Raw genomic sequence first — 24180 nt, 5'->3', positions numbered from 1 at the left:
GGACTGTAAACCCAATTAAGTTACATAAAAAAAAAAAAAAAAAAAATTCCAGAACCTAAAAGATTGGATGACTGGTTACGTGTACTTTTTGATAACAATTAAATTAAAGTGCTATAAGAATGTTTATTTTCCAATAATCACTATTTGAAACAAAAGGATTTTTTTTATTCTTAGTATGTGATTATATTTATAAGTAAGCATAACAGCTTAATAAAATTAAGTAGTTTAATTTACTCAAAAAGGAACATGTCACATCAACTTGACATAAGTTGGCAGAACTTTTTCTGTCACTTTAAGTGTAAACTACTTAATAACTTTGAACAGTCAGGTTTACAGTGTGTGTAGGTCCATAGAAACTCAGCAATATCATGGTTAGCGTGCAAAAGACGAGCTTTACAGGGAACATAAATGTACTAAAGGTTTCTGTGACTCATTGAGAAAAAGTGAGTCACTACACCTCTTCCTCAATAATGCTTTTGATGCTGAAATTCATTTCAACACCGTACAATCTGAGTTGTAGCGACTCAAAAAACAAGCAGATCTTAGAACTGACGAGGTTTCCTGTCATTTTGGAGCGATTACAAAAGGTGAAGCGTTAACTACTGTAAGTTACTACCCAAACTCAAGACCAACTGAAGCTAAGTTAACCACAACTGAAAAGGGAACACAACCTTAAGCAATATTACATACTAATAGTGCGACCAAACAAAATGTACTAATAACTAAAGAACGACTGGCACGTGAAAACTAAAGCAGAAAGCAAAACTTAACTTGTATTAAAAAAATTGGTCTCAAATCAACACAAGTTATTTTCTAAATAAGAGCTCCATTTGTTCTAAGAACCCCAAAAACATAGTATTTGAGGTTTATTTTCCCAAACTCGCCTGTTTTCCAGAGTTATAGCCTCTGAAAAGTCACTTTCTGAGCAACTCTACATAAACAGGCTGATTTGCGGCCCACTTATGCATATTCACGAGTGGGCGTGTCTATAGCCGGGACACTGACTTCCTCCTCCCACCCACTCCGTAGCCGAGCTCATGCTGCTTTATAAACACGAGACAGAGCGTGGGGGCGGGGCGTTCACCAGTACATACACAAACTGTAGAAAATACATACACAGCACTGTGCGAAGGACGCTGAAATGCTCACCTTCGTGGGCGTGGTTTCTCCAGCTCAGTGCTGCGTCAAATTCGTCATCAAAGTGAGAACGCGTCATCAAATTGGAGCGAGGTGTTTGAAAGATACAGTTTGTGCATGTGTATGAAACCCGAATAGCACTTTTATTATGTTTAAAGCACAGAAAAGTTGATTTAGCGTAATAAGGGCCCTTTAACAGAGAAGATGGTGAACTACGATACAAAGAGACTCGTATCGCAACAAGCAAATAAAACAAAAGGTGCATTAGTTACTTAAAAAAAAAAAAAAATTACTTTCATCACTGAAATAAATCTAAATAAGGTGGTAACATCAAAAACTGACTTCTCGTTCTTGAATCTTAATTAAAAACAATTTGATTTTTAAGATTATAGGAGGAGTTTGAGTTTTCTGTGAACAAGTAAATGTTTCAATTTAGTGACCACTAAACCTCTTACACACACTGTTGTTTACTCCTAATAGTCCTAATATTCTCAAGCTGAGAAAAACCTAAAAAGACTGGTTTTACACCTCCATGTTTGAAGAAAGAAATTCTTTGAGCATTCCTGTCCATCAATGATCACTTCCATCGTTATAAACGCAGACAGGTGAAGTAAAGAGCGCTGAAGCAAAAGACACAAAAGCCTAAAATTTGAGCGAGTTTGACAAGAACCGTGAAGTGATGGTGAGACGACTGGGTCAGAGCAGCTCTTTATTCGATGCTTTTGTGGTTTGTTGCTAGTCAGCAGTGGTCAGTGTTTATTTAAAATGTATTAAAATGCTTTTACGTGATGAAATCTCTCAGCAGCAACAGGGACCTTATACAATGAGTATTTTTTCACATTGTCATCACTCGGGGAGATGAACGGGTGCTGGGATCTGGACTAAAAGCCTGTGTGCTGCAAATTACAGTCTTCCACTTTTCCATCATTAGCTGGAACAAGTCCAAATACGAGGGAAAATTCAACTGTTCAAATATGTGATTTTTCTCTGTTCGTTGTAAGTCATTTCCAGACATCCAATTATCTATTAACTTTCATAAAGTCTTCATGTTTTCAATTTCAAAAACCTACACGGGTTACATTATCTTAGGTGTGCTCAAGGCTAAGAACTCATGTATACATTTGCAGCCTTCATCACTAGTTACTGTATGTTAGTTACCTAGCAACCAAAGCTACCCATTGTGAGACCATTTTGTGTCAATGGTATTGTGACTAATGGGTGAGTTAAACACATTGCACGCTTGTTTTGGGTTTAAATAATAATAAAATAAAAATAGCTGAGGGTAAGGTTGTTTTTAAAGTGTATTAATAATAATTTAATCATATAACATCAAGCAGAATCATGGCTCATAATTAAAAAAAAAACAAAAATATAAAATACTTATTCACCCTCTTGATCTTTTGGAAAGAGAGCAATTTTTATATTATTTTTGGAGCCTTCACTTTAAAAGGTTTCTTTTAAAAGACTCCATTGAAGTCAATGCATCTCCTTTCACATTTAGTTCTTTCCACAGTGTTATCTGCTTCACTTTCAGCCATGTTTTGGCTACATTGTGCACTCACACAGACATCACACTCATGTCAGGTCAAGTCAGTTACGAGTTCAAATGAGAGTATTTAGGAACATTACATTTAGCAACCGAGTGCGTCTAATTCCACTCCCTTCAGTGTCAGGTCAAAAGGCTGACATCTATGAGATGATTCACAGCATTATTTATGTTATTTTTTAACATTAAGCTATTGTTTGGATTTTATTCCTAGGATATCAGAAATATTACTCTGTCGCAGTAGTATTAGAATAAATACAAACTTTTAATAACCATGAACAGATGCTGCTGCAAAAAAAGATAAAACATTTAATTGTCTTGCATATGCTGCATTTACTTATAACAGTCTCAGAGTTGAACAATAGTGAACAGCACATATTTGAATGATTGACAGTGAAATGCTTATAAGGAATAAAATGTACTGATATGTAAAAATGGAACGTGACAGAAACATATTTTTTGTTCAGTATAAATGCTTATTTGTCATAAAAAAAAAAAAAAAAAAAAAAAAAAAAAAAAAAAAAAATTTCCTTTTAAGCAGCATGCTTTAAGTTAAGTTGATACGAATCGTGGCTGTTATTGTTCTTTGGTTTGATTCCTTCAACTTTAAATTCAGTATCAAATGTTTTTCCTTAGATCCAAGTATTATTGTTTGATTGTGTGATTTTGGCCCTTTAATTATTTCTAACCTGAGCTTTTGTGTCTCCCACAGGTTTTGGATGGACTTCTAGCTCAGTATGGTACTGTTGAAAATGTGGAACAAGGTACAAACCCTTCCTCATTCTATTGTTCTATTCTTTTCAGAGTGAAAATGATGTTTATCTAGATAGAAAAACCTGCATTTCGCAAACCAAACCTGAACAAACTCCAGACCTCTGTCACTGCTGCTACAATTCTCCAAGATTAACACTTTTCAATAAACAGCTTTTTATTATTTCCACTCTATGCATACGCAGCACCCCTCATTGGCCAGTTTAGGTCACGTGATAGGTGCACCACGTGACTTAAAGTTCCGTCATTTGTATTTGTGCTCATATTTATTTTTAGCTGCCCCGCTAACCCTAACCCAGGGAAATACCCTAAAATGTTTATTTTTAAAGGTGGAATTTGCCATGTTAAATATGTTAAAATGTGTTTGTCTAATGCGGGATTCGAACCCACGTTAGCAGAAGGAAGAACATTTCAGTGTGGCGCCTTAGACCACGGTGTAAAACACAGGCACATAGCCATAGGAGGCTATGGCTACATTTAACGTATCTCTAGACAAACAGAAAACACAAATTACATATTCAAGTCTCAAAGTTTATAGTCTTATGCACAGCATAACATTAAGTAATGAAATCTTATTTTTGCAGTGTTCCTACACACAACTATAATGAAATAACAAAATAAGATTAAAAAAGGCCAATTAAACTCAGACTGATCACTGGTATTAGACTAAAATCAAAGAATTTCAATGCAAACCAGTGACTATATTGCACCCAATCAGCCATATTCTCTGTCTGATTAACCATCATTGGCTGCTAAATCAAAACACAAATGTAACAAGTTCTTCAGATGCTTATGAAAAAATGTAGTAAAGTAAAACAAAAAATATGTATTTTAAAAAAAGTAAGAACTAAATTAAACTACACACCTTTGCAAAAAAACGCAGCTGTATTTCAGGCCTGTGGATGTAAATATGAAATTTGTCTCACCTTGGAGATGTGTTGGTGGAGGACCCAAGTGCATGAAGAGACTGAGGCAGCTGGCAGGCGTAGCATTCTTAATAATAGTCCATGTTTACTGATCAAAACCAAGAAAACCAGGGCACAAGGGACAAAACGGTGCAACACGCACAACGAACCAGCAGCCATTCTGTGTCCAAACACAGCTATATAGTGAGGGAGGCTTGATTGGGAACGAGCCACACCTGGGTGCAAAACATGAGGCAGCTAATCACTCACAACCCAAACACACTGACATCACAGGGAGGTGGAGAGACAAGCAGGAACACCTGGGAACGCAAAGGCTGCGTCCGAATAGTCCCTCCTATCTCCTTTCTTGTCCACTTTTCCTTAACCCTGTGTTGTCATAAGGAAAGGTGTTAGGAGAGGAGTTATGTAAAGGCCATCACCTTTGTTTTGACAATCAGACGCACTTCCACTAGGTAACGTAATTATCAGATGGTCGCGAAGGTTAGTGACGTCTGCCGTGGTGAGAAAACTACAAATTTCCTACTAAAGGCACATTTATAACACTTTCCGGTGATATAATCTCAAAAATCACAAGGTTTGAATTAGAAGTGTCCCGATCCGATCTTGATGTCGGATATCGGTCCGACATCAGCCAAAAAAAAACGAATATCGGATTTTTATCGGACTGCATTTAAAAGCACCGATATAAGTTCTCCGATAAAATTTTCCTCTGCAGCACTTCTATCCGTAGGTGACTGTGGTTCACACTCCAACAAAGTAGCCGACTACTGCTGACTATTGTTCTCTGTTTGAGTAACATCACATGATCAAGCCTTTTCTAACATTCCACACTACAAAATAAGTAATGAAAGTATGTATGATTTGTGCGGATATCGTATCGGATCAATATTGATATTGGCCGATACGCAAAGCTACATTATGGGTATCATATCGGAAGTGAAAAAGTTGTATCGGGACATCCCTAGTTTGAATGTAAATCAAAGTAAAAGAGGCTAACAGGCTAAGAGGAACAAAAGTGAAACCAAAAGAACATCACATTGAGAATGGTTGATCACACTGACCTTCCAGCCAGAAATATAAATTATGTTGAATAAAACATAATGTGGCTAAAGATGTCTCTGATCCCTTTATAATCTGATAATATGGCTTATATATAATAATATATTGGTTTTAGATCATTTAAAGTTGTTCAAGGCATATTATTGCATTGGTACATGATCTCCGTCCCTTGTCGGTCATCGTGAGTTTCCGTGAGCGCTCAGATGTGCGTGTCCCTTTAAATGTTGTCGCCGCAAGGAATTGTGGGTCAGCATTATCTCGTCTCCTTTGGTAAAGGATGCATCAGTGTTTCCTAGGCTAAAGGAGGTTATAAAGGAAGCATTGAGCCTCTTTTCCTTAGCTTAAAGAGAACTCGAACGCTCTTTAGGATGGCCACCACTTACACTGTGGATAGGAAAGGAGATAGGAGGGACTATTTGGATGCAGCCAAAGACAAGCGTTAACTTAAAACACGAAGAACGAAAAAAATAAAAAAAAATACGGAAATAAAGAATAAAACAAAACAGGGCCACAAGGGCTCAACACAACTAAAACCAAAAGGAACCTGACACCAACACACAACTATTATAAAATGACAACACAATAAGATGAAAAGTAGGCCATTTAAACTTAAGCAAGGATGAACTATTTTACATTTAAAAAAAACATACAGATCAAATCCTACACAAAAAAGGACTGTTCAGAACAACCTAAGGATGTTTGACCAGAGAGACATGTAAACCCATGTAAATTTTTGATGTACAAAACAGGGGACGGGACCTAGATAAGCAAATCTCCTTTTTCGGCATGTACAAAAAAAAAAATTGCAAAAAAAAAAAATGAATGTAACCATGTCGGAAATAAACTGAATAAATAAATAAAAAAAATAAATCAAACAGTCTGATCACTGCCATTATTGGACTAAAATCAAAGAAATGCAATGCAAACAGTGAACTATATTTCACCCAATCAGCCAAATTCTCTCAGTCTGATTAAATATCAAAACAAAGAGTAACAAGTACCTCAGGTGCTTGTGAGAAATGTGGTAAAGTAAAACTAAAAATTAAAAGTAAAATACAGTACTTTTATTAAGTTTTTTATTTATTTATTTCTTCTTCTTCTTGTCTCTTCTCTGCATTCTATATTTCAGGCCTGTGAATATAAACACCTGAAAGTCTCTCATGAAACTTTATAACAAAGTCTGGTATAGCAGAATCTTAGAGTACTTCAGTGGAGTGTATCTGCTCTCTCTAGGAATTCTGTAGGTATTTCAATTAAAGATGAAAGGCAGAGGACAAACCCAGTGGCTGCTCCCTGTTTACGTCCAGTTTACCATATCTGTAGAGAAGACCTTTACCAGTTTGTGCCAGCAAAGGCTGTGGGTGGTGAGGATGGCCATGGAGAGGTTGGTTGAGGGCTGGTTTTTAGGCACCGTGCCAGACTCTAGCTCTTTTACCCTATCTAAGCCAGCTGGGGGCTCTCACTGGACTTAACCTTTCTAAACCTGCTGTGGACCAGCCGCCGCTGCAGAAGATTAGCATTATTTTCTCTATTTTACTTCTTATCACAGTTTATTTTAATCTGACTTTAGTGACAGAGAATGTGTTTATAATGCAACCTGTTTACAGCTGCAGGGTTACACCCTGTGTACGTTGGTTCTTTTGACCCATTCATAAGAGCATGGAGGCTTCTACAGTTAACTTGTGAAATCTTGCAGATTTCGGCTTTTGCAAATGCGATTGCAGAACTTCAAAAATAACTCATTTTGACTGTTCGTGCTTTGAAAAAACCTAAAGCAAATATCTTCTGATCTCAGTGGAGCAGAAAGATATTCAGCACTGCAACAAACTCAGCTCTCTTTAAAGGCTGCCTGCCATCCCTGCAGCTTTATTTCTCTTTATTTCATACGTATGCATCCTACATTTGTCAATATACACAATATACTTCTGTTGATCACTTTGATAAATGAGACAAGAGGGACATGAAACAGAGACAAAGAGCAAAACCAGTATTCAGCATTTAAAGGGATCCTCCACTGTTTTTACAAATGTGGCCTAAAACCTTTGAAATGTCCTTATTAGATCTATGCCTAACAAAAGTGTATTTTTTTTATTAACTTTTAAAAATGGGACGTAATTAATGACGCCAATCACCCCTTTTAGTCCATTGATTTCTGTAGGAGGTGATACATCATACTTTACAGCTTTTTCAGTCAAAATGACAACTGGTGCTGCTTTGGGTTGCTCTAAATATCAGTAAAAGTTAAAAAAGACGATGTAAACCTCTTTTGTTTAACAAATTCCGTGCCCCGAAAAAATCTGTGATCGCAGAGAGGCGACAAGTTTCAACTTTGCTGTTTGTAGACGGCATGAAGAAGAGAAGAAGAGCTCCGTGCATTTAAATACAGGCAACAGAATCGACTGCTGCTCATTAATGCCGACACAAGTTGAATCTGTCTGATGCAAAGAACCGGTGTCATGGTCTGACATTTTTGTTTATTTTTGTTTTCAAAGTGAACGGACACATATTTTATTTGTTTATTGGATTATGTTAGGGTTAGGGTTATAAACTCAGAAAGTGGCACCGGCGTTCTTGTCAGGAATGTTTAAAGGTATGGTTTAATGGTTTAAGTCCAGATTTTTTGCTCTTCTTCTCTTCTTCATGCCATCTACAAACAGCAGAGTTGGAACTGTCGCCCCCTGCGGTGACAGATTTTTTCGAGGCATGGGTTTTGTTTATCAAATTTTGATGAACAAATGAGGTTTACATCAACTTTTTTTTAACTTTTACAGATTTTTCGAGCAACCCAAAGCGGCACAACTTGTCATTTTGACTGAAAAGGCTGTTAAATGACCCTGAATGCTTCACTCCTATAGAACTCAATGGACTGAAAGGAGCGATTGGCGTCATTAATTATGTCATTTCAACATGACACAGGGGTAAAATAGTCCCAGTTTTAAAAGTTAATAAACAAATACGGTGCAAAAATAATGCATTTTGTTAGGCGTAGATCTTCTAATAAGGACATTTCAAAGGTTTTAGGCCACATTTGTAAAAACAGTGGAGGATCCCTTTAAAGAATACGTATATGGTGTAAAATTAAAGGATTTCCTTGACTAAAACACTTGCTTGATAATTAAAGTTGTCTTTTCAACCTCATGCATGGACACATTTGAAGTCTTGTTGTGCTCCTTACGGCCACCTCTTGATATTGATTACTGCTCCCACTGCCTATAAAAAGTGAGGTCTGTGAAAATTAACTCGAGCAAAATCATTGCTGAAATTATTTCATTTAAAGACCTTGCGACCCCCGAAGTAAAACAGGATGCGTCAGAGTAAATCACAAAAAGTAACTAGATTTATTGATGAAGAAAACAAGAGCGCTCAGAGAGCAAAAACCTCCACCAAGTGCTTTGCCAGTTATTTGGACCAGTAATCCTTATCATAATACCATAATCATTCACATTTGAAAGGTGTGTAGGAAATTTCTCTATTATTAACAGCACAGTAGGTCTGTATTTGTATAATGTCTGTATTTAACTTTGAATATTGCTTTTCTTTTTGTAATGTTTTTTGTGCATTGCATATTTCCCCCTTACTTCCTTATTATTATTTCTGTTACTTTCAAAAAAGCCCCCTGTGGACAGGTGTTCTAAATTAGCACATATGCTAACACTGAAAACAATATATCCGGATAACTAATATAATTTGGATTTCCATATCAAATAAAGGAATAATTAAAAAAAAGCAGGTTATCAATAATAGAAGGGATGGGAGGTTTAAAGTAATCTGATTTCTACTAACAGTAGCATGTACTGTACACTTTTGTAAAAGACACTTCATTAAATAATGTGTAGTATTTATGCCTAACTTTACCTTCTGCTCCTATTACGTTCTGTCTACTGTAAATATGTTGCCGTCCAACTGGAAGCGAAGCTAAGCTGTTAAGCGGCTCCTATCTGCAGACAAAGTTTCAGGCTCTGGAGGAGAGCCAGCATAGTGATGGCTTTAATGGATTCACACAAACAAGTGCTTCTCAGAGTCACAACAGGAACCGGATTGTGTGCCTGAAGAACGCAACAAAAACCTGCTCTGTACCTGTTCCCGTTTGTTGGTTTTTAATCATTCTGTCTTTTTTTTGTTTGTTGTTGCAGTAAACACTGACACGGAAACAGCAGTGGTGAATGTTACATATGCAACCAAGGAGGAAGCTAAAGTGTAAGCAGCTCAATGACTTGTTTTTACGGTGTTGTAGTACACACAGTCTATTGGTGCCGGCCCCAGCTTTCATCAGGAACACAGAAAACAGACACAGTCACACACACACACACACACACACACACACACACTCACACTCATTCCCACAGGCTGTTTGCAGGCTCCAATAAACCAACCATATAATTACCTAACATACCTGCATAAAGGACAGGAGATCTTCACATGGAAAGTTAGCAGCTGTGCATTGTTTATAGTTGAATTCTGAGCCATCTTGCTGTTATAAAGTAAGACCGTTCCTGTTGACCAACTATTTTTAATAGAGTAACTAAACCCCAAAACCAATTTGTGCCGCTGAAAACAAATGTATTTGGTTGTAAAGTAGTGTTTTGTTTGATTAGTCAAGGTACAGTATTTCAATTTGGCGTATTTTGCTGTAAATATGTAAGACTGACTGTCCTCTATGGGTTGAAACCAGGCTATTGATATCAGATTTTGCTATTGGCTGAGAATGGTGGTTTGTGACGTGTTGATGGCTTCTTATGTCACTGTTTGCCCCGCCCCTCCTATAAGAACGAGCACCTTCGTTTCATTGTAAATAGAGACATATAGTGAGTATTGAGTCGGAAGTTTTTATAGCATAAACTGGGCGTGTCTCAACTGCTCCAGGAGCCCCTCCCATGATTGAGGCATTTTCGGAATTTCCAGGCTCGTCAGTCAAATCCTCAGGGTTTAGTTACTCTTACAGAGAAAACAAACTGTTTCAAAGACAAAGTGGTGAATGTTTGTGAAAAAATAGGAGTTTGAAAAGCTTATTTTATTCAAGATGTCCTTATTTAGAGCTCTTAAATGATGGAAAACAGTAGACCAGACATGGGCAACTGGCGGCCCGGTAGCCACATGCACCCCCCCTCAACGCAAATATCCACAAAAACCTTACACATTTACAGAGAAATATACAAATTGACATAAAAAATACACAAAATTGCTCCAAATACACACAAAAATACTCAGAAGATACACAAAATTATTCAAAACATACACTAGATAACTACAAAAATGCACAAAATAACAGTAAAACATACAAAACAAATACAATAATTAACATAATTCACTCATAACACACAAAACCATTAGTTTTTTTTTCCTGTATTATTGCTGAGTTGGGCATTCTTCTAAATAATGACATGAATTTTGATAATGCGGCCCAACCATGAAAAAAAGTTGCCCATTTTTGCCTTACAGTGTTACCTGTTCCATATAGAGATATAGAAGATTTGGATGTAAATGATGTAAAAATGCTCCATTAAAAAAACAGAATTAATGTGAGAATAGCTTTAACATGATCAATGTAATGTCTTATGTGTTCATGATGTGCAACAACAACACACACCAACAGACTTCTTATTCTCGCTCACCATCCAGAGCCATTGAGAAGTTGACGAGACAACAGTTTGACGAGTACTGCTTCACGGTGTCATATATCATGGACATGGATGCTGCTCCGCCCAACCAGGCACTCCGAACGCGACGTGGGGGTCGGTCTCCTCGGGACCAGGGCGCCCCTGAGCACAGGCCATCAGGAGGCTTTGGATCTCCCCACCCCAGACAGCACGACTTCCCCCTGCGTATGCTTGTACCTACTCAGTTTGTCGGGGCCATCATTGGCAAGGAAGGACTCACCATCAAGAATGTTACCAAGCAAACACAGTCCAAGTAAGCTCTGACTGCACAGATTGGAGGACAACGTAAGACAGAATAATGCAGTATAAGTTCAAATAAATGTCCTCCCTTCCATTTGTATGAAGTGTTTGCATTTGTTTCCATTGTCTATTTAAGGCCTGTTTATGCTACTTTCTTCTGCACTGTCTCTGGTTGCGCTCAGGGTGGACATTCATCGGAAGGAAAATGCAGGCGCAGCTGAAAAACCCATCTCCATTCACTCGACCCCCGAGGGCTGCTCTTCCGCCTGTCGCATGATAATGGACATCATGCAAAAGGAAGCTATTGAGACCAACGCGTGAGTCCACTCTTAATGTTGAAAACAGACACTATTAAACATGAGGACATGGGCTCCTGTGTAAAGCGTGTACTGGAGATTAGCCATAATGTCCACAGAGCTATAATCCTATCCTATAACCTGTCTGGACACCTTTTAATCTCACCCTGCATTCGCATCCTGCTGGCTTTAACACAGAATGTGCAGTTTACAAGACGTTTTCACATGTGATACTTTTGATTCCACATTTTTTTCTGCACTTTAAAAAAAAAAAAAAAAAAAAAAAAACTTTTCTGCATTTTTTTCCTGCATATTTAGAAACATACACAGAATAATAACAAGAGTACTCAGAGCACAAGCCTCTTGAAGCACCATATATCATATATACAAGTGCATCATTATTTGGATCAGTGACCTTGATCATGGTACCATAATCATTCACACTTTAAAGGCTTGTAAGAATTGTCTATCCTCATTAATAACAATACAGTACCGGTAGGTCCAAATGTATGTCATCCTAATAAAAAAATAATAATTACAATGAAATGTGCATTCCAGATCTGATTCAGATGGAACTCAGTGTGGTAATTGAGGAACCAACTCGACATAACGGAGTCAAATTTCATGAAGATCAGTCAACTATGAATCGATGTGTTCATTTTTGAAATTTCACCAATGATAAGAAAAAGGGATTTTTTGATTTTTGAAAATAATCTGGAATCAGTATATTGATCCAGATCTCCTCCAAAATATATTTGAATATTCCAAGTTGTAAGGTCTTTCTTTGGTTATAATTTTAATCAAAATCTGTTCAGTACTTTTAATGTAATCCTGCTAACAGGTAAAATAATAAATAACCTCTGCTGAAAATATTACCTCCTTTAATATTTCACAAAGGTTTGGCTTTGGTAAAATGTTGCTTGTTTACTTTAGCATTTATTGAGCCAAAAAAAAAGTTTCCACATCAAGTTCTAATAGTTTATGTTTTGGCCTTGGACCAAACATGTTTGAAATCTTTACGACCCTACGATTGCTGGTCGTGAGGTGTTAATTGCTTCTCGTGACCCCATGTATACTACACGATGCACGGCACACGATCTAGCAGAGACTCGCACAATCCCACAAAATTGTCGCACGAGTCGAAAATCGGCCAAAAATCGCACAGTGTATGCCTGCCTTAAGTCGATCCTTGCCATGGACGGAGGGATGCATGTGTGACTAAGTCTTGATTGTGTGTTTTTTGCTACAGGACGGAGGACATACCTCTGAAGATCCTCGCTCACAACAGCTTGGTGGGTCGGCTGATTGGGAAGGAGGGACGTAACCTGAAGAAGATTGAGGAGGAGACCGGGACCAAGATTATGATCTCCTCGTAAGTCACGCTAATACATTTCACAACTTGTGACTGAGTTAGAAATAAAACAGTCAAAGTTCAACCTGTGCAGACTGCCTTTCATGTAATACGTTGGTGAGCAGAATACCATCTCAGCTCCTCGTGGCCACGCCCCTCCCTCCTGTGCTCACATTAACCTCCCAGCAAGAGGTTTTACTTAACTGAGTTGTTTGAGAGCAAACGTGCAGAGCTGATTACAGCTCTTTTTCTCCAGAACATAATATTAGAAGTGGTGATTACATCTCATTTAACGGACTCTGCTCACCAGTCTGCATTCATTTAGGGCTAATAAATTAGTTTGTCACAGCTCTCGGGATGTAATGAGCCTTGAGAATAAGACAAAGCAGCAAAGCTTTTGCTTCTTAGAGTCGTTGCAAGAAGCAAAAGCACAAGTTTAGACTGAATATTTATGTCACTTTGTGAAGTATCACAGCTCACTATCAGGAATGAGATACAGTAGTTCTCACTTCAAAGGTGATTCATTTAGGGGACACAGAACACTTAAAACCCTGTTTAATAATGTATATGTGATTGAATTCATACAGCTGGGGTGTCACACTCATTATAGTTCAGGGGCAGAATACGGTCCAGTTTGAAATTTCAGCAATAATGTGTCCTACTTTGCATTGCCACCTTTAAACCAACAACATCAAATATCAGTCCCTGCAGGATCCTCACCTAAATTTACTTGATTTTGTGATTAATTTTTATTTAATTTGGGGAAATCTTGTGCAATAATTTGAGCTAAATTGCCAGATTTCTGGAAAACTTAGAGTCCTTTCAACGATTTGCATTTAAAATGATTGCCATCATGTGATATAAACATGAGACAACTGTGAGCGCTGGCAAATATTGTAAAATTTCATTGAATTTGTGCATTTTAAGGGGCTGTGATATCTATGGAACATTACATGTTAATTCTTCATGTTTTTTCATAATTTTTACTTTTTCTTGAGGGCCAAATTGGATGGCCTAAAGGGTGGGAATTGGCCCCCAGGACTTGAGCTTAACACCTGTGTTGAATGTGTCATAGAAATAATTATTTAATAAACACCAAACTCATACAGGGGAAGGTAGTCTACATCTGTAGCCACAGCTGCTCAGGGTTAATGTGAACAGAGCTTGGCGGCCAACAGCTAATCTTAGCAACACGAAATCAAACATTTATATAGAATATTACACATATTTTAGCTCAGGAAACTCTTGAGTAGGGCATCACAGGGGTGTAATGGTTGACATGTCTGCTTCACGACTAGAAGGTTCTGGGTGTGGAGGATTTAGCTATTTAATTTAGCTAGTCAACTACATCATGTTGCATAAAAATCAGTGCACGATAACCATTTTTCACTGTTGTTTTTTTTTGTTATGTCAAGGACATGAAAACATTTAACTTTATTAACCTTAAATCCCCCCTTTAAATAGTTTATAATATATATGATTTCAGTTATAGACAGGATTATGGAACAGAACCTGATAATAAATAAACTAAAGTATAATTTTTAGTCTTAACGCTAACAACTTTTTAGAGGTGAAAGGATAAATAGCACCAACATACTTTCAATGTAGACATCACACAGCCTTGTATCTCGCATGATAACCAGATATGAAATAACATCTTTTTTTAAAGCTGAAAGTGAAAATCTGAATACTTCTACCTCTGCTCTTTCTTTCACTTATTCTACCTTTTCATCATCTACTCAGAAAACTCAACAGATTAAAGTGTGAATACTCATGTGTGCATTTGTGAAATCTCTTCCAGGTTACATGACTTAACCTATTACAACCTCGAGAGGATCATCACTGTGATGGGAGAATTGGAGGCGATTTTAAAAGCCGAGGTGGAGATTACGAAGAAGCTGAGGGAGGCCTATGAGAACGACATTGCTGCTATAAACGTACGTTGTTTGTTTGGGATCCATTTGGGATTTGTTTGTTTCCCTAATAATGAGTCATATCTGCGTTGTGCATTGCTTCTGCTGGTCCAACTCACACTTGCTGCCCTGCAACGTGCGCTCCTGTGCATGTGATGACTCACATCCATCTGATATCTAGCCCAGCTCCTCTTTCACACTGACCCAATGACATCCCCTGCACTGCCACCAGATAGGTCACAACTAGGGCTGGGATCAATTAGAATTAATTACAATTATGGCATAATTATAACTGTAATTATAATTTTTTTTTAAATCTTTTGCTGTCGTAGTCGTAATTAAATAGTAATTGAGTTCAGACAATTCACTTTGTAATTGTCGTTGCCATGAAAATTGTCAATTTTAATTTAACGCAAAATTGGGGAACCATGTTACAGTTAGTGAAACTACAACCTACCTAAACTCTGTTCTGGATATTTTTCCACCTCTGAAGTTCTATTGAGTATTTTCATTATTCTTTTCACTTGGTGTGTTTAAATCTGACGTTTATATATATATATATATATATATATATATATATATATATATATATGTATAAATATTTGCACTCAATTTCAAATTGCTGTTTTTGTTAAATATTACGTTAATATAATAATACATTTATAAACAGTTTAATGTCTTCTTAATCCAGAGTATACTTCTTTATTGTGAATTCTTACCTTTTTATAAAAAAGAAACAAAAAAACACTGAGGTTTATTTCTAGGATAGTTAACAAGTCTACGTGAAATTAAGTTAAAAGTATATTGCAGTATATATTATAACAAAAAGTGCTAATTTTATTGAAAGTGGGTTAGATTGTAGTATACTAATTTTAGTATAGTATACATATAAGTTTACTATATATATACTGTATATATAGTATACATAAAGTGTACTTTTGGTAAACTAAAATTGGGTTAATTTAGTCCCAAGAAGTATTGAAATAGTACACTTTGAAGAATACAGCTAGTATATTGGTAAGTGTACTTGGTACATAAAAGTACACTGAGCAAAATATACTTAAATTAAACTTAAGTATGCTTAGTATAATGCACTTGAGGTATATCATACTTCTTTTTGGTAAGGGCAGTTCTACACATACAGTATGTAGTTCACAATTATTAAATTAAATGATTCATATCTAGCTTTCCCACATTTTACCATATAACGAAATTAAAAAGGAGGGGTACACTGGCACAAAAAAGGCTCAAACACCCAAACCAAAAATATTCAAACCTGTATATGCATTGATTAGGAAGCCTAACAAGGTAACCAATAGATAGGAAAAAAATGAGATTATAGATATTTGTTTTCAGTGTATTTTACAGCTGATTTAGAACCCGTTATCATAAGAAATGCTAACAGAATGCTACTGGACGGTTTACTTTTATGAGGTTATTCATTTCAGGCTGAGTGTAATTGTGATTAATTGTAAATGGGCTTTAATAATTGAGGATATAAGTGTAATTGACTTTCTGAGGATACAAAAATTATTGTAATTTGATTGTAATTGGAAAAAAATGCTGGTCACTGTAATCGTAATTGAATTGTGATTGAACATGGGTTATCGAAAACATATTTTCAACTGAAAAATGTAATTGACCCCAACCCTGGTCACGACCATATATAGTACGCAGCTATAATAATAGTGATATTAGGGTTAAAATATTATTAATCCACTTTACATCACATATATCTGCTTTTCCTGCTTGTTTATTACCTTGTTTTTGATTGACACACAGATTGATTTGCCTTCCCTGCTTATGATGAGCGTTTTAGGTTAGGCAGTGGGTGGTGAGGGCCATCTAGCGTAGCTCCGTGGATATTACATAGCTTTCTGTGAACAAAAAAGGAAAAAGAGCGCACAGGGCTTTGTGAAAGCTGAAAGCTGCGTTGAATTTGAGAAAATGATGTGGTCATGTTGCAGTTAAAAATGGCAAAAGGTCTCGTTAGGAAACTAAAAGACAAGAATCCCCTTTGAAACAAACATATTAGGAGGATACGTGTGATGCTTTACAGATCACACCCATAATATGATACTTCAGTTACAGCCTCACTTTCTGTATAAAGACTAGATATGGTTATGATATGGTTTGTAATCTTTATTATATATATTTATAGATATATGATTTATAATTTTATCCTGTCTGCTGAAAGGAAATAGACAGGATAGGAGACTCGTCCATAATATAGCTAACAGACAGTGATACCATCCACACATTTTATACAGAAAAGTATGAGAACATGTAAGCTCAGTTCAGACAAGAACTGATCTTGCATGGCTTAATGCACCAGAGTTTCACCAACACCAAAGAAAAAACACTTTTTTTCCACCTCAAAACTGTATTCAAAGTTACACATTTATGTATGGCTTTATTTGTCATTTATTAAACAAGTTAGTGATGGTGTAAACAGTGAATTCATTTATTTTCTGGACCTGATTCATGTTCTACACTACACGGTCTTGAGGGTCTGCTGGGGGTCTTAGAGTGCAAAGATCCGATTGTGAAACAGGAGCTAATAACAAAAGTTCATGAGCTCTGTTACGCCTCAGACCAAAACACAGGGGATGAAAGAGAAAAAAGGTGTCGGTAGCTTTTATTTTCAATGTAGGGTCAATTCTTTAGAAACAAGTTGTTCTTTTGTTGCAAACAAAAAAAAGAAGTGCATTTCTATCTGCCTTAAAGCTCTTCTGCACTCAGCTGTGTGTCTCTTCTGACTGACCAGCAGCATCCTGGCTTTATAACCTGCTGGTTAATTAGAGCAACTGGTCACAGGTGGAGTCACCGCCTGCAAAGCAAAATAAAATCTACACCAAAGCAAACAAATAAAAAATAAACAATGAGAAGCATATTACTTCATGACTAGTTCTACAACAGGGGGTCACCAACACCAGAATCAGAATCAGAATCAGAATCAGAATCAGAATCAGAAACAACTTTATTGACCAAGTAATGTATGTCATACACACGAGGAATTTGACTTGGTGAACTGTGCTCTCTCTAACAAAATCAACTAGAAAAAAAAATAAAAAAAATAAATATAAACATAAATATAAACAGTATTTAGACTAATATGTGCAGAACTAAATAAAATAACAAGATAATAATAATAATAATAATAATAATAATAATAATAATAATAATAATAATAATTTAAAAAAAAGAAAAATAATAATACAATATAATAATAAGATAATAATAATACAACACGGTGTAGTTGTAGTTAGTACTTAAGTTAAATACTGTTGCACATAATAAGATTTTAGTACTCATTTAAATCATCTTTAAATGTTTATTTTTACTAAAACATTATGGTAAATATTTTTAAGTGTTGCAGATGTAGTGTATGGGTTGTGGTATGTTATATAACAATGTTCCCCTTAGCCTTTATTTCTTTTCCCTTAGCTCATGTGATCTAAAGTCTTTCCTGTGTCTCGTCCAACATTAACCTTGAATTTAGGCCAGTTTTTCCCATTTATTTCCGATGTTTTAGAATTTGAACTTCACCTTTTGGTGTATTGTAAAGAGTTGCACCACAAATTGTTGTTGATGGATGAGAAAAAAAGTCTGTTTGCATATAAAAAAAAAAATACTATGATGTTAAAAAATAAAATGTTTCTGTGTCCCTCCTGAGAGGTGTTCAAGTACCCCTAGGGGTACACGTACCCCAGTTTTGGAACCACTAATATTATAATTTAAAAAAACCCAAGGTGCATTTTTGTAAAATATGACAATTGTAACATTTTACAAATGTTACATGTTATACGATTCATTAAAGGTTGTTTGTTAGTAGTTAGTGAAATAGGAAGATGATCATTTTCTATGAAATGTAATGAAAATGAAACAATTGCATAAATTAGGAGAAATAAAATGTTGCATGTTGGAACTTAAATATTTCCTCCTTTTTTTAAGTTACTGCTAGTCTTTCTTATTACCTAACTCTCTAATTGAACTGAAACCGTGAACATTTCGTATTTAAGAACTGCTTTTATTCAGAACCTATGAAGTAGCTCACAGTTTCAGAAAGGTCGGTGACCCCTGCTGAAAGTGAAATGGGACAAACTCGGCTATGTTAATTGTTTAAAATCAAGCCTTTTGTGCAGCTTTTTCTAAAATGTCAAATGTCAAATCCTGATTTAACTACAGAGTAAACTTCTGCCTTTTCTCTTCACAGCAACAGGCCAACCTAATCCCAGGCGTGAACCTTAATTCTCTGGGCATTTTCGCCTCTGGGCTGCCAGTGCTGCCCCCTGCTGCTGGACCACGTGGCTCTGGGCCGCCTGTAGCACATGGAGGATATAACCCATTCTTAGTGAGTATGCTGACCTTTCTCCATGAAAGAAGGACCATGAGCAGAGAAAATCTTTCTTATCGGGCTGCTTTTTCTTTGGTTGGCCATTCATTCTGTAGTAGTACTGGTTTTACATACCACTCGACGTATGACTGGAGCCTCTGAAGGGCCGTTTGAACATAAAAGGAGCGTTGACTCAGATTTTCAGTTGAAAACAGTCATAATTCCCCTGTCTTCTCTGCAGAATGAGTCAATCCATCTGAAAGCTCTCCACTCACAGCCTGATGAGGCGTAGCTGTGTGAGACACTGTGGGAGAATGTATTTGCGTGCTTCTAGATATATTAAAAAAAAAAAAAGTCAGAGCGTGGCTCACAGTGAGTCAATGCTGAGAAAAAAAGAAAAAAAAAAAACCAGAGTAACAACTTAAAGCTTGTGCACAGTTGTGTTTTATAACATGTGCCGTCTGATGTGCCTACTTGTCACTTTCAGAGTCACTCTTCACATCTCAGTGGCCTGTACGGGGTTTCTCCAGCAAGTGCCATCCCCCACCAGATTTCAGTATGTTCCCTTAAATCTGCACCACAGTCAGTCAGCTGTTACATTTATTTTTTTTTTTTTTTTTTTATCCCAACGAGTCAGCCCTCGGATAGTTTGGATTTACATTTATCACAAAAAATAAATGAATCAGTTTTTATGGAAGTTGTTGTAGACGTCTAGCTTTCATCTCCTTAATGAGAATCATGCAAATTAATACAGACTATAGCAAGGGTTCCCAACCTTTTTTGGACCGTGACCCCATTTTGATATCAAGAATTTCTGGTGACCCTAAAGACATTTTTTTCCCCCTAAAATTAGTTTTTGATCATGTTTGGTACACCGTATTACAAATACGGAGTAGCTAGGATTAGTGACAAGTTGTGCCAGCTTTTTATTATTAATATTATTAATATCATTGGACACATTCTTCAAGAAATTGATTATTTCAACAGTAAATCAATTTGGCTTTAAATCCAAACATGGCACAGATATGTGTATATATGTCCTAAAGGAACTTTTAACCAACTACAAGAGGAAAAACTCATCCGTTTTTATGTTTTTTTAGATGTCTCTAAAGCATTTGATTGTGTAAGTCATGAAAATTATTATTATTATTACTACTACTATAATAATAATAATAATAATAATAATAATAATAATAATAATAATAATAATAATAATAAATATGTATTTAGAAGTAGGTAGAAGTTGTTTAAGTATGTGTTGTTTTAATTTGAAAAACTATAATTAAAAAATTCTAAAATGTATTTCTAATCAGTCATTATTATTTTATTTTTTATTTTTTATCAATTACTAGACATTTCAGAGGACCCCACTTAAACTCCAGGTGACCCCACATGGGGTCCCGACCCCAAGGTTGCAAAACACTGGAATATAGCGTGACTCAAACAGGGGATGTCATAGCAGATCTTGTTGTGCATCTGTTCCAGTAGTCATTTAATCCAGCTTTTATAAAATGTCTACCTTCCTACATTTTACCATGCAGGATAAGAAAAACTAAAAAAATCATGCATTGGTCAATAAGTCGTGGCCAGAAGGCATTTTGTACTCATGAGGAGAAATCTGTGTGTTGTGAGTGAGTGATGTTGGCACTGTTGACTGTTCCTTGAGCATCGATTGAGTTCAATGTGGGAAGAAAATGTGATCGTCTAATAAAATCTTTGCGTTTGTGGTCTTTTGTTTCTCAGCAACAGGCTCCAGAGCAGGAGGTCGTCTACCTCTTTATTCCAACTCAGGCGGTCGGGGCTCTCATTGGTAAGAAGGGCCAGCACATCAAGCAACTCGCCCACTTTGCTGGGGCGTCTATCAAGGTGGGTCACGTTCATTACACGTTGCTTCCTTCCAGACGTTATAGATCTGTAGAAAGGTCTTGCTGGTTGTGGCAGAAGCACTGAAAGAACCACAGCTGAAAGAATAAAACCACTGGCATTAAAAGCTCTATATAAAAGACTGATGGGTATTAATGCTGCCTCAGCTGTAAATAATTGTAAGCGGTGTATGAAATAGCAGTTTTTTCATCATTTCTGGACTGTGTTTTTCTAGCTACATACGTTTCCACTTGATTGACTCATCAGATTTATCAGAATATTGAACTTTTGTCATTTTCTGCCATATTGTCCGTGATGGGTTTCCGCTGCTTGTTTTCATTGGCTGGGTTCTAAATTGCATATTAACGTACTACTGATACTGAGTCTGACGTCATGAGTATGTAGTGCGTTCACTTTAGATAGTATTGTGTAAGTGAGAAATACCCGGATGTACAGTATACTATATCGGTAAAACACACTGGTCATACTCAACCGCCCCATGATGCAATGCGAGTGAAACGTAAAATCGTCCTGGGAACAGCTTCAAGCTAAAAGTCAAATATCCTTTTTTCAAAACAAAAGCATATCTTCTTGTCTTCCATTAGTCTTTTAACGTTTTTGTAAATAGGGCTCTTGTTTTGAAGTTAACCGAAAATTTGGTCAGTCGCACAATTGCGGGTCTCTGAAAATCTCAGGAATGTCGGAATGAAATGTGTTTCCGCAAGTTTTATTGATCAAATGACCACATGTTGATATTCTACTTGGTCACTTTTGCTTAAAATGTTCTGAGAACTTTCAAAGGTGGAGAATCAACAGAGATGTTTAGCCTCAGTGGGCTTCAGGTTTTTATCGTTGTAGGTTCAAAATGCATCTTGGGAAACTTGGAAGTATACTTCTGTGGGAACGGTCGGCATCGGTCATCATCCTAATCATACTTACAGTATATAGTAGACAGTATATAACATTTGTCTTGGTTTGCACCCTAAGTTGGCTGGAAATCACTTATCGTTATCTCATTTTTGGTCAATCAACAACACTATATCTTGGTGGTTATCCAGCGACTGTTTGTCTGCCTAGAAGCTCAACCACCTTTGTGGTGTGTCCAATCAGGATTTGGTTCCTTCCAGTCCACATTTACTACCAATGTTCCTGTACACTATCCCAACCCCTTAGCTGTGCCTCTCCTGTACCTGCATTTTTACACCCCGTCACTATGTGCTGGACCGTCTCAGAGGCAAGATTTGTCACCGTAATTGTGAGGCAGTTATTTTTCTGTAGACTCCCATTAAAGATTTTAGTCTTTGTGAGCTCAAAAGTGTTTAATTGTCTTTATCGTGTTATAGCCTTGTTGTCTTAATGCTGTTATTGCCTTACTTTGGTAATCATGATGCTGTGTCAGCAGTTTGAATCAGGCTACTTTGTTGGGAGAAATGTTCTTACACTGCATTGGGATGACTGCAGATTTTCTGTGCTACGTCAGTGTGTATGTTACACTGATTTAACACTATATGCACAAACTGAATGGCAGCACTTTTGGACCAAGGTGTATTTTTATTAATCCATCTATCTGTGCTTCTCAGATCGCTCCAGCTGAGAGCCCTGATGTTACTGAAAGGATGGTTATTATTACTGGGACACCAGAAGCTCAATTTAAGGTAAAAAAAAAAGACTATTTTTCCTTCCCTTCACTGTTCTCTCCAAAATCTAACTGCTTTGTATATTTGTGTGATCTTCTTTTCTTTATTTTAGGCCCAAGGTCGGATATTCGGAAAGCTGAAGGAGGAGAACTTTGTGTCAGCGAAGGAGGAAGTCAAACTGGAGACACACATAAAAGTTCCCTCGACTGCTGCAGGCAGAGTTATCGGCAAAGGTGGCAAGACGGTGAGTGGAGAGTTAAACTGAGCTGAATCATTGTCAGTGTAGTGAAAGTTGTGTGTGAAGGACGTCAGAAAATGTCTGATTAAAGAGACAACTGTCGAGTCACATTCACAATGAACACAATTTTCCTTTGATGTGGTGACTTTAAGGGACGACTTTTTACATATTTTTTTGGAATAAGAAAATCCTTTAATACTTGTGTCAGTGTTTTCCAACCGTGGGGTCACTTTATGGAATTAAAATGTGGTTGCCTGAAACGTCTTGTAATAATTAGTCAATACTGATTAAAATGATATTTTTGTAAATTTTTTTTAATTATCATTTTTTTTTCAAATGAACATATCACACACAATAAAAATCAAACCACTGAATTCTATAATTACTCAAATATAAATTTAGTTCAAATAAAGTGCAGTGTAAAAATATCTTGTCGCTACTCACGCACTTTGATAAATATGATCAAAAACTAATTGATATAAAGAAACAAAAATCCCCTGGGTCAACAGAAATTTGTGATATCAAAATGGGGTCACGGCTTCAAAAAGGTTGTGAAAAACTGACTTACGTATTTATGAATTGATCCATATAGAAGTAGCTTGGAACTCGGTAGATACTGTAACTACTATTAATTCAAGTCTAAATTATTAGTATAAATGTAATCATCATATTTATTTAGTTTACACCTGTGTTGTTCAAATGACTACATGTAACACTAACAGTAAGCTGGTCTTTGGACGCTGAAGACGAATCCAATGTGTTGTGGTTGTGTGTCGGTGTGAGTACGCTACACGTGTGTGACGCCTGTGTTCTCAGAGCTGGGTCGTGACCTCCGCTGTCTAATGTTTCAGGTGAACGAGCTGCAGAACCTGACGAGCGCAGAAGTCATCGTTCCACGTGATCAGACCCCCGATGAGAACGATGAGGTGTTCGTGAAAATCAGCGGCCATTTCTTTGCCAGCCAGGTACACAACTCAAACAAACACTGGCTTTATACATCTATAGATTTGTGTTTTTGATACTTTTTTTAAATTTTATAATACCTTTGTACTTATGGGCCCTTAAATGTCTATTCTTCTTATTTACTCATATCTCCTGGTCAGTGTGAGTTTGATTAAATGAGATACAGTGAAGAATCATGGGCTTACACAAATCCTTCAGTGTTGTCTGACCAACTTTGGGAAGAAAGACAGACTACACATGCTTATGG

General features: G+C 36.7%; 1 protein-coding gene across 3 annotated transcripts in view; it reads left to right on the top strand.

The window, feature by feature from the left end:
* Positions 1 to 24180, top strand: part of igf2bp2a (insulin-like growth factor 2 mRNA binding protein 2a) — a 66614-nt gene that overhangs the window by 39939 nt on the left and 2495 nt on the right. For 2 of the 3 annotated variants that reach the window (XM_028436606.1, XM_028436608.1), the window contains 12 exons: positions 3396 to 3447; positions 9573 to 9636; positions 11059 to 11349; positions 11519 to 11653; positions 12882 to 13004; positions 14785 to 14920; positions 19113 to 19250; positions 19720 to 19788; positions 20976 to 21098; positions 22676 to 22750; positions 22845 to 22976; positions 23822 to 23935. In XM_028436606.1, the coding sequence (XP_028292407.1) occupies positions 3396 to 3447; positions 9573 to 9636; positions 11059 to 11349; positions 11519 to 11653; positions 12882 to 13004; positions 14785 to 14920; positions 19113 to 19250; positions 19720 to 19788; positions 20976 to 21098; positions 22676 to 22750; positions 22845 to 22976; positions 23822 to 23935 (1452 nt within the window). The remainder of the gene's footprint in view (positions 1 to 3395; positions 3448 to 9572; positions 9637 to 11058; positions 11350 to 11518; positions 11654 to 12881; positions 13005 to 14784; positions 14921 to 19112; positions 19251 to 19719; positions 19789 to 20975; positions 21099 to 22675; positions 22751 to 22844; positions 22977 to 23821; positions 23936 to 24180) is intronic. The other variant, XM_028436607.1, reaches the window with a different exon arrangement.

The sequence above is a fragment of the Gouania willdenowi genome, chromosome 21 (assembly GCF_900634775.1).
Source record: "Gouania willdenowi chromosome 21, fGouWil2.1, whole genome shotgun sequence".
Lineage (NCBI taxonomy): Eukaryota > Metazoa > Chordata > Actinopteri > Blenniiformes > Gobiesocidae > Gouania > Gouania willdenowi.
The sequence above is the reverse complement of the archived record's forward strand: the minus strand, read 5'-3'. Positions and strand labels throughout refer to the sequence as shown.